Source organism: Dasypus novemcinctus, chromosome 1, assembly GCF_030445035.2.
Source record: "Dasypus novemcinctus isolate mDasNov1 chromosome 1, mDasNov1.1.hap2, whole genome shotgun sequence".
Classification (NCBI taxonomy): Eukaryota; Metazoa; Chordata; class Mammalia; order Cingulata; family Dasypodidae; genus Dasypus; species Dasypus novemcinctus.
The window spans coordinates 50,240,466-50,257,164 of NC_080673.1; the positions used below are offsets into that span (position 1 = coordinate 50,240,466).

At 35.8% G+C, this 16,699-nt stretch overlaps 1 protein-coding gene across 10 annotated transcripts in view; it reads right to left on the bottom strand.

The window, feature by feature from the left end:
- GAB1 (GRB2 associated binding protein 1) overlaps positions 1-16,699 on the bottom strand; it is a 140,832-nt gene that overhangs the window by 11,997 nt on the left and 112,136 nt on the right. For 5 of the 10 annotated variants that reach the window (XM_004471925.4, XM_004471924.4, XM_071214514.1 and 2 more), the window contains 3 exons: positions 14,843-15,444; positions 13,478-13,563; positions 12,985-13,288 (listed from right to left, as the gene is read on the bottom strand). In XM_004471925.4, the coding sequence (XP_004471982.2) occupies positions 12,985-13,288; positions 13,478-13,563; positions 14,843-15,444 (992 nt within the window). Of the gene's footprint in view, positions 1-1,995; positions 2,086-4,586; positions 4,719-12,984; positions 13,289-13,477; positions 13,564-14,842; positions 15,445-16,699 lie in introns of all 10 variants that reach the window. The other 5 variants (XM_004471923.4, XM_004471922.4, XM_071214512.1 and 2 more) reach the window with 2 other exon arrangements.

A 16,699-nucleotide genomic window follows, 5' to 3' on the forward strand; every position in this document is an offset into this window, starting at 1 on the left:
AGATAAAGAGAAAGAGAAAGAGATTTTTACCCTAAAGAACTTTGGAAAACAAACATGACCCTCTCTCTATCTCTAGATTTACATTTTATAGCCAGATTCCTCTAAGACCACCTATTTCACAGGGACTTCATTTCACCAGTAAAATGATGGTCATGGATGTTATGTGACTTTCCCAAAGTGACATAGCTAAATAATGAATAAGTGGCAAAAGCAAAATCAGACATTTCATGACAGCTGACTCCACGTCTCAAACTCTGTTACAATATGTTCCTTCTAAATTTAGGTAAATATTTTACGCATATAAACTATTCGAGAACAAGAAAGAGCAATACGAGATAATCCCTTCACAGTTTTTGATTTATACTTTTCATTATTTTGTGAATTCATTTTTTCACTAATTTTATCCTTAACTGTGGAGATTCAATCTTATATGTAAAAATATTTCTATTATTTAATATTGAAGCATCAGTTAAGCATTTATACATATAAAATAATGCATAGAAATGTTAAAAAGGTTTTTTTTTGTAATGGAGGTGGGGACAGTAGCACAACATTATGAATGTATTTAACACTATGGAATTGCATACTTCAAAGTGGTTCAGATGGGAAATTTTATGCTGTATATAAATAACCAGAATAAAAATTTTAAAAAGTCAAATATAAAACTGCACAGAGTGAACCCTAATGTAAACTATGTACTAGTTAGTAGTATAATTATAATACTATTGTTCCATCAATTGTAACAAAGTTACCAGACTAATACAAAACAAACTAAACTTTGCTAAAAACAAACCAAACAAATTAACAGCCAAATCTTTAAAAATAATTCATGTCCAGTCTTGAAACAAAGAAAACAAAATAATTATATTTTTAGACTCAAACTCTGCTCTGAGAAAAGGCTAGAATTATTTTAAACAAATTATCTCATATTTTTAGCTTAGTTTAACCATTTTCTTTATCAAATTAAATAGAATTAACTCTAATATCTTTTATTAGCTTTATTTATAAGTGGCCATTATTTATTTAGGTCATTCTTAAAAGAGACAATTACTAGTACATATCACAGAGTTATTAGTCCTTTTTCTTAAGAGTCAAGACTAAAACATATTTTTCAGAAATTTACGGGTGAGCAAAGAACTAAAATAATGCCATTTATTAATATTAATTATATTTCAGGAGACTAAACATATGAGGTAAATATTTTAGTCACATTTAATCTCATCATTCTAAAGAAAACATTTCATTTTTCCAGGTTCCCTTCTAGTCTTTGTCCGTACTTGCTTAAATTTTAATCATATAATTATAATTACCACGGAACTACAATATAATTGGTTATTTAAAAGGATGATACAGATTCATTGAGGTTTTTAACAGTATTTTTGCCAGCTCGAATATGAAATGTGTAATGTAATTTTCTGAGGACTAAATTGATTTATTATACTGTGTAAAAACAATAAAAACAATTTTGCTTATCTATATATTTAAGATAGACTTGTAGAGAATGTCTTGACTAAAAGTGTTTCTTTAACTCTTAATGCTTTATTTTTCTGAAACCTAAAGGCTAAGAGCAGTTTAGCTGTCAAATTTTAAATAATGGCATAAAGTAATTAATCCATGGAAATGATTCTATATACTGTCTCAGAACAGAATACATAACATTACATTAAATATAAAAATAGGAGATATTTGAAACTCACAAGCAGTTTTCACAAGATTAAAGAAAACAATGTATTGATACCCAAAAGTTATAAGAATAACACAAAAGGACAGGACTGAATATCATAATTAAATTTTTAACATGCTACTGTTAATGGCATAACAAGGAGACTCATATATTTGGAAAGCATTCACTTTAAAATAATGTGCTGGGAAGCTTTATTTACAACAGAAATAGTATTTAAGCGCTTCTTTACTTAAAAACAAAACAAAACAGACAAACATTATGAAGTATAAATTCCCATAGTCCCACATAGCATGCGTTGCTAAAGTACATACCCTTTCTTCTTGTAGCAAAGTCACCTATGGTTTGTGAATCAGTTCGCTCTAAACCATGGGGTTTGGGTCTTAAAATTTTAGGACTTTGACCTAATTGGTAAAAAGAAGACTCTCTTAATATAATGTTATTTTTTAATTGGAAAAATGGATTCTTCAAAAAAAAAAAAGGGCGACAGAGTCCTATGTAGAAATATTGCATTGCAAAAGCATTAATAAAAGCTTACTTGTTGAGAGTTTTTCAGATCTTGCTACATACCATTCATGCTTAACACAATGGAAAGGAAGATACTGCATGCAACAATATAATATGCAGAACACAAAAGATAGGTTTTTAGTGGGATAACCAACCTAGTTAGTTATTTGGGAAGAAAGGAAAATCATGTGCCATGTTAGTTTTTCTTCTAACATGTCTTAGAAAACCAAATAAAGTAAAAAAACTACAAAATTCCTCAGTCACATCTCAATTACAATTTTTTCTTTGAACCTTAATCTGCCTATCTGCCCACCTCTCCACCAAGGCTTTCCAGAGAAGCACGTGGACACTACAATATTTGCGAATTCAAGACCAAAACCAAAACCAATATTTATTTGTTTTCCCACTGAATTCTCAGTGGCTTCCCAGTGACATCACCTTCCAAGGATAAGATGTCTAGATTCTGGCATTGCTGATTATCTAAGCTTCGATTTAAATACTTAAAAAAGAATAAATTCAGTTGCCATCACTTTTCTTTCATTTAATCTTTACCACATACATGTACTGCTGAAAAGCCCTAAGAAAAGTACTGGTAGTACTACTAGTAGTACCAGTAGTTGGCCTCAGGTCTTTTCCCAAAGGAAGCCTAGCTGCCAGAGTAGTAGCACTGCTTGAGTGAGTAATTTCAGCTACCCTATTCTCAGAATTTCTTTTATCTTGAAATCTACAAAGTTGAGCTGACATCTGTTAGCTGGCAAGATTATAATTTGCTGGTTAAAAGCTTATATCTAGGGACCTTATCTACTGAAACCCAAAAGTTTCTTAAAATGCGATACTCTAGGTTAAAAGAAATGAAAACACCAAAATTAGCCAATTTTATAAGTTAGATAATTAATATATTATGCTTAATCAGAAAGAAGGCAGGTCTAAATGTGAGTACCACAATTTGGGACCATGATCCACATTGTACCCCTAATATTTGACCTATCCATGGCATTGTTATGAAAAGAATGGAAAATGCAGCTTTTTAAACTCTCCAAAATGGGTCTTACCCCTTCTAAAAAAAATAAGAGGCAGAGGGTAAGTTTTACAATTAGACAAATACATCTATTTTTAGAGCTGAAAGGTCCTTCAAGATCAAATGCAACCACCTTCGACTTAGGGATGAGCTATCCCCCGAGAACTGAACAGCCTGCGACTCACTAAGGCGACGGTGTTACCCAGAGGTGGAGATAAGGTTGCCTTTAGCCTTCTACCTGCTGAAGGAGTAGTCTACTATACTACATTGTCTTTGTCTCTTTACCTCTTTTGAGAAATAGAGGTTTTACCAGAGACTCAGTGTTTAGAGTAGGAATGTTTGCCTGTTGTTCATGTGTAGCTCCCAGTTTTGAGATCTGACATTCTCTGCTATACAGCCCCTAAGAAATTCAATTAGAAAAAAGAAGAAATGCACTTATTACTACACCAACATATACAGCTGGTAATACTTTGAGTTTGTCTGTTGTTTAGAGCACTGCATCTACCTGAATGCCACAAATGGTTGATAAATGAGTGACGTGATGTTTAATAATTACAATATGCTTTTAGAGCTACTTTTGGTTTGTTGGTGTTCATCCAGTGTGTCCCCTCTCCTCCTTTTCTGAAAGACTCACATTCATTAGCTCTTCAGCATCCTCCTAAATTTTCACTGTGTCTCCTAATTGTCAGACTTTGCATATCTCAGCTTTACACCCTTAGTATCTTTATTTACATTCATGGTGAAATTAGAACATGTAACTATAGAATCTATCTAGTGATAGTTTCTCACTTTTTTTTTTTTCAGGTCCACGCTTCTAGTTGCCTGACATGTCATTGCTAATTATCCTTCCAATATTTGAACCTGAACTTCTAATATTTGAACCTGAACTTCCAATATTTGAACATCTCTCCTCTGAATGAAGGCAACTTCTTACCACTGAAAGCCTCAGTAATAGCACCATTTCCTGGATCCTTAGGCAGAAAAACTCAGAGTTACTTTTAATAGTCCATCTTCTTTGATCATCTGCATTGCCTTCAAATGCTAATAATCTGCCAAGATGGCAACAAAAAGAGCTTTCAAAATGAGAAGCACTAAGTGGAAGGAGTAGACCATTAAGGTCAAAAAGAAAGTTATCCAAGCCTGTATGAATGTTGGCTAGGTGATCAGAGGCATGAAAAATAACAAAGCAGGCTCTTTAAAAAGCTATGCTTAAAGGACTAAAAACAAGGTAAGAACAAACCCGCTGTTTAGAAAGGTAGCGCATAACCTCAATAGCTAACCAAGAGTCACTCAATTTAGTCTTCTCCATCTAGGAGAACAATCTTCAAGCTGAAAAGGATAGAAGAAACAACAATAAGGAGCAATTTAAAGCCAGGTTACCTGAGAAGAGCGCAACAGTGTATCCAGGTACTTTCAAGTTTCTATTCAATGAATTATAATCCAAGAAGCTAAATGATTTTACAGACATGAACACAGAATCCGCATTCTTAATTTTGGAGAAGTCATGGAGATCTGAAAGGTGCCACAAGACTAAGCTATAGGTGCTTTTTGAGTTTTACATATTTTACTGAATTGCCCTCTGCTATGCTATGGTCAGTCCATTCTTTTATCTATTCCCCATGTACAAATTTATCATTTCAAACCCTGTGCCACTTTTTTCCATTCTTCACCATCAGTATGCATAATTTCTTCATCAATCACTGTCTATAATTTTTATAATTGTAATACATTCGCTAAGACTTCTTGAGATATTATGCTTAGATTAATGATTCAAAGGTAAAATTTATTGAGGGTGCTAAAAACTTGTTTAAATCCTCTCAATGATCACAAGGGATGTACAATTTAAAAGAAATTTTAATATTTTATACCAAAGAAGAGGTTAGGGCTTAGTGAGATTAAGTAATTTGCCCAAAGTCACACACATGTTGAGTGGCAGAGCTGGAATTTGAATCCAGGCAGAGTTCATGCCTTGGTCTACATTTTTATTCCAACCTGGAATGCTTATTGTAGTTTTCCTCAGAAGAACATTTCTACTGTTCTGCTTTTGTTTTGTGTACTAATTATGTCCTCCCAACTAAATTTTAAGTACTTCACAAACAGGGAGATGAAGATCTTCTGTGTTACCCATTGTTCCCATTATAGTGAGAGATACAGGGCAAGTCCTCAATAAAGGTCCCCTGAATTATATAAATAGATATGCAAAGTTATTACATTTCCATCATGATGGGTATTTTCTTGTTGGTCACAATGAAAACAAAACATAAAACATGAATGTGTGGTGATGCATATGATGGGGAGTAAGTAATTTTCAAAGAAGTCACATGATGTAAGGAGACACTTATCTACAATGAGTCAAAAAGTAGATGTAGAGAATCAGTGACTCAGATATTACTTTCCCTGCTGTCTTTCTCTCAAATTCTTCCTCATCTCTGTTATCTTTTTCCAAGGTAGTAAAGATCCTCCTTGGTTTTCTTCATAGAAAAAGATCATATTAAGTGAGATTTTAAAAATACATTCAGGGAAGTGGATGTGGTTCAAGTAGTTCGGTGCCTACTTACAACATGGGAGATCCTGGGTTCGGGTCCCAGTGCCTCCTAAAAAAAACTAGGAAGACAGCAAGCTAATGCAACGAGATGACAACGCAACAGGATGATGATCCAACAAGAGGAAACACAACAAGTAGGTAGCAGAGGTGGCTCAAGTGAATGGGTACCTCCTTCCCACATGGGAGGTCCTGGGTTTGGTTCCCAGTACCTCCCAAAAAGAAGACAAGCAGACAGTTAGAGCAAAAACAATGAGGGTTGGTAGGAAGAAATACATAATTAAAAATAAATCTGAAAAAAAAATAAAAGGTTATATATAAAAAAAAGTGCGCTAAAATTCATGTGTATTTTCTACTCCTCAGAAAATTTTAAGGTTCATTTTAGCGCAAAAGTCACAATGTAGAAATGTTACACTGAAATGTTATTGTGTTGCTTAGGCATTTTTTATTAGTTTTATTTCTTTATGTCTTTTCAAACTCAATTCTGCATTTATTTTGCAGACAGAATTGGCCTCTCCCCACTCAGGTCACCAACCACTGGGTACATGAAAAGTCAAGCGAAAATCCCTTGGTCTTTAACTTTAGCTGCTGCTTTCTGGAAACTCTGCAGAGCTTCAGGTTCAGGCTGTCCAGCCTATGGCTGTTTCCTTTTAGTTTCCATGCCTCTTCTTCCACCCTCCTTTAAATTTACCCTTTAATCCCTTTAAGGGTTAAGACATAATGGATTATAGTCAATGTCTAGACTATGTGATCTGCTAATGTAACCTGGAGAACAACCTAGTAAATCTTAATCTCTGATCCAAATCTTTCTCCCATGTTCCTGATCTAGGTATCTAATAGCCTATAGGACACCCCACTTGGGTGTACCACAGGCACCCAAACTAATTGTACAAAACTGATTTCCTATATTACCACATAGTAGATTTCTTAGGAGTCATTCTAGATTCCATTTTCTCTCTTACCTCCTCATATCAACTTTACTTTGTAATGAAAATATAACATAAAATTTTGTTTTCATTACAAAGAAAGCAACTCCCAGGAAGAAAATGGAACTTTAATCTTAGTATCTTCATTATCTAACACCATGGCTCAAAAACACTAGGCATTCAAAGAGATGTTCTTTAAATGAATGAAACAGACCAAAAATCTTAAAAAGCAGCAGACTTTTGATAATTATTTTAAGTTTAATTGTTTGAAAATATCAAGCAATACTTTTAAGAATAAAAAAAAAAAGCTTACATTTTATTTTGAAATGACTAAGGCAAAAGTTTCAAATATAAGACTTATAGACAGACTAAAACTAGATATGGGCTCATCAAATTTCCATTTAGCAAAGTAAGCATACTTACTAATTAGATGTTTTTTTAAACCAGGCTTCTCAATTATCTGACTTTATGATAATTTTATGATCAATTATCAATTATCTCAATTTTCACTTAATAAATTTTTATTAAACACATTTTACAATAAAAGGTCAGAAAGTATAAAGGTGAGGTGGTTCCTACTAATTATTATAAGAAGCTTAAATTAATATGCACTTTGATGGCATGACATGTATAAAACAACCCAGGTATAAATTTGGCAATAATTTTATCTCTTTCATGAATTTATCTTCTTTCACTGTATCACAGAATTACAGAATTTTAAAACTGAAGAGTATTCTAGTTATATAATTTTAAAGCAAGTCTAAACTAACCTTGTATTTTAAAATAAGAAAACTACTTCAAAGAGAAGTTAACTGATTAATCCATTGCCACTGAACTTGGACATGATGAAAACGAGTCTCGGTTAATGGTAGAAAGAGAAGTTAATTCTAGACTTTTGGATTCTTGGTGTGATGTTTTTCTACTATGTATTCTGTAACATCACTGTAACCTATTTTAGTGGCTTTTTAAAACAACAACCAAAAAGAACAACACTATTAACTAGGGAGTGTTTGTTATTTGAATCAAGAGCTCTCAACACATGATCCATAAGCCTTCTCTTGCTTTGATCTCTTACACCATTTGTGTTCTCACAGAGAACATTTGCAATGTCTCAAAAATCAAAGCCCAAGAAAAACAGCGAGTTGATTTTTATTCCAAGGAATTACCTCCATATACGTCAAAAAAAACAGCCTTGCAAACAGCACAAGTACTTCGGTACATGTAATCTCAATGCAAAAAGAGCCCCAGTGCGGCATCACCACTCACGGAACCATAAGCAGCAGAGCAGCACAGAGCAGGGTGCTCTTTTTAAAGAGAAGGCGTTGACATGCTTTAGACATTCACCCCAGAAAATAAAAAATCTGCACGTCAAAATACTGTTTCTCTAAAAGCATGACTATTCCCTCAGAATAAAGTCCAAAATCATCAGCATGGCTTATAAGACTCTAAGGATCCGGTACATGTGTGCCATCATCCCTGTCTGTCCATCCCTCCCACCACTCCCCTCTCCTCTCTTTTTTATATAATCTGAGTACCCTGCTTGTTCTGACTAGAAGATCCATTTTCATTCTGCCCTCCTCTACCATCATTTAATTGCACTCACTCTCTCAGACTTTCCTCAGGGGAGTCTTCCTAATAGTGCCAAGAGCTTACCCCAACCACAGCCCCTTCCACACTAATTGCAATAATGTGTTTACTGGTTTACCTCCTCCAATAGCTTCTTCAGAAAAGTGACCTCTCCTTCTTGTTTTTGGAGACTCAAGGCCTGGCAAAAGGTATACCCTATAACTGGTAGGAACTTAAATATGTATTGAATGAATATTAATGAACTGCCTTTCTCTCAAAGCTGATGGTGTCTCGTCCCACAAATGCTATAAATTTAGAGTACTTTTGCCTGTCCTTTAAGAGGAAAAAGGGAATAAGTGAATGTTGTTTCAAAAGTTGGTCATTTCTAATACGATTCAATGCAGTCAAGCAAGGTGAGGTCATGTTTTGAATAAGCAGATACAATCCTTTTCTGCAAAGTCTACACAGTTATCAAGCATTATTTTCACAGGCACTACTTACAGAAACTCTACTCAAAGTGGAAAATTTATTTTCCGTATTATTTCAGGTTTAGCTTAGCCTACACTATTTGCTCTTCCAAAAGTTTTACAAATTATGCTGTTTTAATAGTCTCATTGCCTATAAAGAGGAATACAATAATGTAATCATAATTATACTTAAAGGTCAAGAAAATTTAGGAACTCCCTGCTGCGTGTTAAGGGCATGCTGTAAAAAGGCACTCCATATTTAAACTATAATACTGACCCCAGAACCTAATTTCATTTGAAGCTTTCTTTAACACTTGTTTATTAAAATCTTAACTACATTTACTGGTGTCATTCATCCATCCTCCAATCATTTATTATAGTATAAAGATCATTTTAATAAAGCACAAATTAAAAAACTTCTTTAAAATAAGTTCTCTTGATGAAACATTTAGATCAAATTTGACTGTGCCCAAAAGACCTACTTGGGGAAACTCCCCTGGAATTTCCTTGTTCCCTACACCAAGGAAAGGATGAAGACTTAAAGACTTCTGAACCAAACTAATATGCAAAAGCACCTTAACAATCTTGCACTGATTTTTTTTAAGAGCAACACAATAACTAATGGCCAGAACTAGTGCAGAAAAAGGCATGAATGGATATGCACAAATAAAACAAATTCAGCATTTTTAGTCCAAACAGCTACTACATCATATTAGGAGACTGAATCGGAGGGAAGGGGGATTCTAGGTAAGTCTGGAGAATAAGAATGGTAGATTCATTTAATGACTGACTTTAAGAGAAGCCACAATAGATATGTTATGGAAATGTTCCAAACTCCAAAAAATTACTCTATTAAAAATGTAGAAGGTTTTAATTGAAGCAACTGAAACATAATTTGACCTGAATTTCTCATTACTCATGTTTTCCCAATATTTAATACAACATGCTCAAATTATGTTTTTCTATTTTATTTAAATAAACAAAACTGTGTTGAAACAGATATTACGGTAACAGAAATAGAATGGGTTAAAATATAGTCACCAAGAGTTGGGTGATGGGCAAAGGGTCTGTGATAATACATTAAGTGTGTGTGTGTTTAGGGCATCTATATATTTCTGCAGCTTCAATTACTCAAAAGTATTCTAAAAACTCATCTGTACTGCAAACTACAGCAGCTGATATCTATAATTGGGGGTATAAACAAGACCAGAATGTCACACATTTACTGTAGACCCTTACAAAGAAGATGATCACAGAAACTGGTCATATTGGACTTTTAACTACTTCTATTGTACTTTGAATCTAATTAAGGTTTACTGAATAGAATTATGTTTGCTTAATGTGACTTCTGGTGCACAAGAGATACTGGAAATAATAGATTAAATCATGTATTTGATGTCACAAAATTTGAAATTAAAATAGACTCATAAGGTACTAAGAATGAGAAGAATTTCATGATCAAATAAGACATTTGTTTTAGAATCTATAATTTTAAGAATAAACTTTGCTACAAGATTGGAATTAGGGTTTTCAAATGTATTTTTCTTGAGGAGTTTTAACTTTGTATAGTCAGATGAAAAAGTTTGCTCTCCAATGTTAAATATTTTCTCCTGCTTCCTCTTGTATTATATTTTTTAAAAAAAGTAGAAGAGACTAAAAAAGAACAAAAAATTACTATTATTTTAGTAACCTCTTTACTGTTTTGCTAAACCTATTCTCCTTTATTTCTCCAAAAATTACTTGGGTACTTCATTCTGGGTATGCTTTCTCTGTTCATTTTGTTTCTAAGCAAATATACTAAATAAATAACCTGGTCAATGAGCTAAGGATTGCCTCTCAATAATTGAGTTAATTTTTAAAAAGACTGGACACAATCTTCAAAAATAACTATGTACTATCTACTCTGTTATGTTCTACTGTAAGATTATTTAAGGTTGGTTTAAAAAGCTAAGATAATTTCTCATGAACTAGAATACATTATGCTTTAATTAGGTGATATAATTATACATATACATACATGTGCTATATATGATACACAGTAGTATACATGCCATATTATACTATATATATATATAATGTAATTCTAGTGATATGGAATACATAGACTATCTCAGATCTACATGATACTAAATGAAACAAACATATCTTTAGGATTCTAAAACTTTTATAACATATAAATACGGATCTTCTCTAATTCTGTATTATGCTTACCATATGGGATCATTAACTATGACCTATAACAGGAATTTTCAAACTGTGTTCAGCAGAGGCTAAGGATGGAACAGGGAGAGGAGCAAAGCATGTAGGTCTTAAGAGTTCCATATCCTTACCGAAACTTACAATACCTCCACATTTATGTAGGACCTCAAAATATAAAACAGTTAAGCTTGGGTTAAAATGTAAAGTGGACAACATATACCAATTACAGAAAAATAAGGAAAGCACCAGTTTAGCACTAAAATAGGTATTTCAATATTTCCAGGAGTTCATGCCCACTTGTATCTTAATTCTTCAGTGATCCATGAACTTGATTACAAATCTATACATATCCAAACATACCTTTGCATATTGGATGCAAAGAAAATGACTAATAATGTTTAAAATGGATTTAGAGACAAATGAAGACAAAAGGAAAAAAATCAAATAAGAAGCCTGTAACACGCATATACCTTCTAAGAGAAACTGTTTTGCTGCCTGGGCGCCTTGAGTGTATGCATGACCATCTGCCCAGCTCTCCAGACCAATGGTGGACCTGACCCAATGGCAGCCAAACTACGGGCTGGCCTACGATCCATCATGTGACCCAGTGTGAAAAGACAAATTAGACCAGCCAAACCTCTCTGAACCATCTGAAGTGAGTAAATAATGAATGAGGCACTTAGCAGCAGGAATCGAAGCTGCTAGACCAAGAGCACATGAAAAGGAGCCGGAAGCAGAATCACAGCCAAGGGGGCATTCACTGCAGGCTTAAGCTCTCGAGTAAGCAGAAATGGTTTTAAAGTAGAGCTTACAGAGAAAAAAAGAGTGAAGAGGGAAAGAATGTACAAGCAGGTGGTGAGAAAACAAAGCAGATGCAAAGACTTGCCAGACAGAATGCAGAGAGAAAGCAGGGCACAGACACAGTCCCCCAGAACCACCTTAGTTCTGATAACTTTCTAGCTCTAACCCAGGGAATCTTTACTTCAAATCAAACCAAACCAACCCTTTTTCTTAAGATACTCAGAGTGAGTCTCAGCCTCTGTTCCCCACAGCTGGAATGCAATTAGAATGAATATTAATGATCTATGCCCAGGTTAATGAGAAATTTACACACAGATTACATGTTCTTTAAAAAAAGGCATACATATAGCACCTGTGGCTTCAAATGTGCTGAAATCCCCTGTGCTAAGTCAGAAATTGAGCCACTCATCACAGAGCCCATTTGCTAACTTATTTGATTCTCAAGTTAAAGTCATACCAATAGCAGGTTGCAACATAACAAGGAGTGTGTGGTTTAACCACTCAAATCCAAATTTTTAAAAACATGGGTAGATATTACCAGTTTGGCTGAAAAGTTTCTTTCACACTGAGTTCTTAATAAACCATGCCAGTTTAGAGTTTAATGTTACTTAAGAAGGCCAGTATGAAAGAATAGACCAGACATGCTTATTTATGCCACAGCACAGGCAGAATAATTTTTAAGAACTTGTTACACTGACAGAATGGAAAGATTATAAAGGCAACCTCATACTCTTAAAGAATTATACCAAGTACGTTGGTCATTTTAAGTCTGATGTGGTACTGTGGACTCTGGAGAAGAGGTTACAAAAAAACAGCTGAAGGTTATGTCTAGCTTGCAGAAGTATTTGGTTTAGTCTATAACACTTTTTAAAAAATTACATTAGTGGACAGAACTTAAAAACTAAGCGATAACGCATATACAAATCTGTATTTCTGGCTTCTCTTGAAACACTAGAAGATCTGCCTGTACCAGCCCTTGTTTTCACAAGTCAACAAAGAACTAGAGTCGAGTAGCAGTCACTCCACTCAGATGGGGCAATGTGTTTCAGTTTCTCCTGTCTCCTGCTGCCAGCTGATCCATGTGGGCAACTTAGTTTGTAACCTCTGCTCAAGAGCTAAGAAACGCATAAATCTCACCTGGGCATCAACTATAATATAATTATTAATCTATAAATCAAAGCACAGTTTTACTCAAATACACTGATGGCTAAGTAATATGAAAGACTTCAGAATTTCTAATATCAATGCTGTTTTCACTATGCCATTGCCCTTTTTACCTTTTCTGTCTGGCTTGAGGTTCCTGTCCACGGGCGGTGGTTCACAGTCTGCAACGGGAACGGGCCTTCGGGGAGGGGTCTTTGGGCTGGACCTGAAGCCCATATGAGCAGGAGGGGGAACTTGCATCCCAAATGAAGAAAAGTCAAATGTCCCTGGTGTCATTGGCACATAATTTTCTTCCTGGATTCGTTCTGTAAAACTGCTGGAATGTTGTCGTGGTGGAGAGTTGGGATTCATGGGGACATAATTTTCATCCAGTTCTTCATTTGACACACTTCCCACTGTGAACACATTTTTGATTTTCTAAAACACACACACACAAATTTTTTAATAAAAAGCATTGTCAAATGTGGAAACACAACTGTAAGTCAAACTTATTCATACAGAAATGAAGGTACTGTTATTCCGTGATCTTGTTTAGTCTCAAAGCAGTAAGTGTGAAGGTTTTGACAATGAAATACACTCGATGATGCCAAGGGCAATTATACTTACAAAGTGGTTATGGAAGCCTTCAAGTGAACTAGATCTGTCACTTGGAAATGTTCGTGGAATATCGTAGAAGTCTTGAGAACTAGTATCTAAAACAAAGAACAAACTATCAACATTTCTTCCCATCTTTACCAGTTCTTGGAGTAATCAGTATTGACCTGTTTTCTCTCTCTCTATCCACACATATACACACACATGCATAAACAAGTGTGCACATACATAGAATTTTAAAAAGATGCTCAGGGAATAACAACATCTTGAATTGGTAAATTAAAACACTAAAAATGCAGAAAACTCATATGCTATCAACACCAATATGTAATTATGACATTGAGTGAATGTCTAAGCCTAGAATGTGATGGGGATATCTGAAGAGGCAGAAGAGAAATTCTTCTCTTAATACTTTCTCATCTTTTGCACCACTCTGGGACTAACTTAGATCTTACTCTTAACCATGTTTTTCACTTGCTTCACGAAGGAATTTAGAAACTGTTACTAAATGGTTAAATACTGTTTTAAGTACTAGTCATGATTCATTAAACTTCTATTTCCTTAATATAGCTGTATAACTCTACCAGAGTACACAGGAAATTTAGCACATAGTTTTTTAGGGTATGTGCATTTAAAACTTAAGCTTTCTATTTTTAGGAAGTTAAGAATCTCCGAGAATAACCCAGATCCACTTTTCTCTTCTCAAGGCATGTAACTTTTGGTGGCAAGCTCTAGGAGATGGTAGAGGAAAAGTATATTCAACTAGCAACAAGAAAGTGGCTAGGGATAAGGATAGAGAAGATTCAGTGCACTCAAAAACAACAACAAAAAACAAATCGTAAACTCAAACGAAAGGCATAATAGCTTGGTTGGAACCAAACATCACCTGTTAGACACAACGTAGAAGTTGCTTTTATAGGAAGGAAGGAAACGGAGCCCAGCAGATGTGACAGAGAAGCAGCCATAATGGCACAAAAATACAGGAAAGAATATGACTCGGAGATGCTTTGTGGCTGGCTTATTTCCTGTTCCTCTGCCCCAAAAGGGGTCTACCCACCCAGGATATAGAGAAAGCGGGAGAGAGGAGTGCACACTTCCTGAGGCAGGAAGGCATTGCCAGGGCCAGACTTCTTCAGGGATGAAAAACCCCAACGTTTTCTCCCTTCCAGCAGAGCATGCAAACAGGCTCATACGCACACAGATCCTTCCACAGATCTACTGAAACTCTGTTATCTTGGCTATATGAGTGGGTAACTGCATAGCTGGAGAAAAAAAAAGACTGCCATTTAACAGCACAGCTTGCTTAAAAGAACAAATAGTCACATAAACATCTTCTATCATTAATCTCTGCTACAATGGGAGCCAACGAGAGCTGACCTTTTCGCAATTTGTTCAGATCCACAGTGGAAATGGTATTGCTACGCGATGGAGGGATTCCTGCTGTAGGTATACAGTAACTACTGTCAGTGTCTGAGGACGTGCGTTTGATACTACACGTTTCCACAGGAGATCGGTCATGAGCTGGATGTGGTTTCGGTGGCCGAGGTGGAGGAATATCTGGAATAGTCTCTAGCTTTGACGTCTGTCCCAAGGTTCCTTCTGGAAATGTTCGTGGAACCTGGTAAGTATTACCAGGTATTGGAGGAATGTCGTAACTAATAGACACATGCCTCACTTGAGTCTCTACACTCGATGTGCCAGATGGGGTATTAAAAACATAGAGTTCTCCATCTGCTTCAGTATTCGATGGCGATACTTTCGGTAAAACATCGTGAGAGTAACTTCTGGGCAGGTTATACAGGTTGGCGTCTACAGAAATAGATGCAGCACGTGATGGTGGAGAGTCATACATCATTTGCTGCTGAAAAAAGCCATTCACTCCTTGTTTGCTCAGGGAGGAAACAGGATTTTTATGAGAAGGGACGTTATCATTGCAGTCTGTTTCAGAAGAGGTGGATTTTGCAGAATCAGCATGTGTTCTAAATAAATATTATTAACGACAGAAAAAGATGTTAATATGATAAAGACTTATGATCTATTTTAATAAATATATTTATAGCTTAGCAATCAAAATGCATGGTTCTTTTCATTGGATTTTTTTGTGTGACCCATAAGATTTAAAGCACATTCTTTAATTTTGTACGATTATAAACCAGACAAAAAAATGCCACCACAAAACCACCAAAAGCATTTGCTTTAATTCATGTCCTGTACCTGAATTAAGGTGTACCTCCAACTCCACCTATTAAATCCACACATAAAACCACAATCCCTTTAGTACTGGAGTTAGATAGGCACAAACCTCTGAGAAAGGTAAAGGATTAAGGCATAGACACAAGAAATAGCTTTTCCTGTGAAGAGCATGCAAAAACTCAGTGGCCAGACAGTTCATAAAGCTGACTGACTGCTCTTTAAACCACCTGTGGGGGAAGCAGACTTGGCTCAACAGATAGGGAGGTCTGCGGTTCAAATCCCGGGCCTCCTTGATCCCACATGCAAGGAGTGTGCTCCGTAAGGAGAGCCGCCCAACGAGAAAGAAAGTGCAGCCTGCCCAGGAATGGTGCCGCACACACGGAGAGCTGACACAACAAAAAGAAACACAGATTAACACACAGCGAATGGACACAGACAGCAGACAACTGGGGGAGGGGGAAGGAAAGAGAAATAAATAAAAAAATAAATCTTTAAACCACCTGTGGGCACACTCCTTGCGCGGGGGACACCCCTGCCTGGCAGGGCACTCCCTGCGCTGCGTGGGCCAGCTCACCACACGAGTCAGGAGGCCCTGGGTTTGAACTCTGTAACTCCCATGTGGTAGTTGGACGCTCTATCCATTGAGCCAAATCCATTCCCCACCCCTGATTTCTGACAATACCCATCTTCTCACCAAACTATGAGTCCCATATTTTTTAATTGCTCAAAAGATATTTCAACTTAATTATCTCTCTATCACCTTTAGTGTGTCCCAAACCCAATTCAATTTACTTCTCAATTGATAGTTCTTCCTGACTTGCATGAAATGTCTTTATCCAGATTCCTAGGCTCAAAACTCGGGCAGCTTTGATTCCTTCTCTTTCATCCCCACCGTCACTCAGGCACAAAGTCCTTCTTTCTGCCCAAGTTTCTCTTCCCCTGCTCTATGCCCACTCTCACCACCCCAAGTTCTGGCTGGCATCTCTGGCGAGATCTACATTAATGAACCCTCCTAACTGGACTTCTTTCCAATCTATCCAT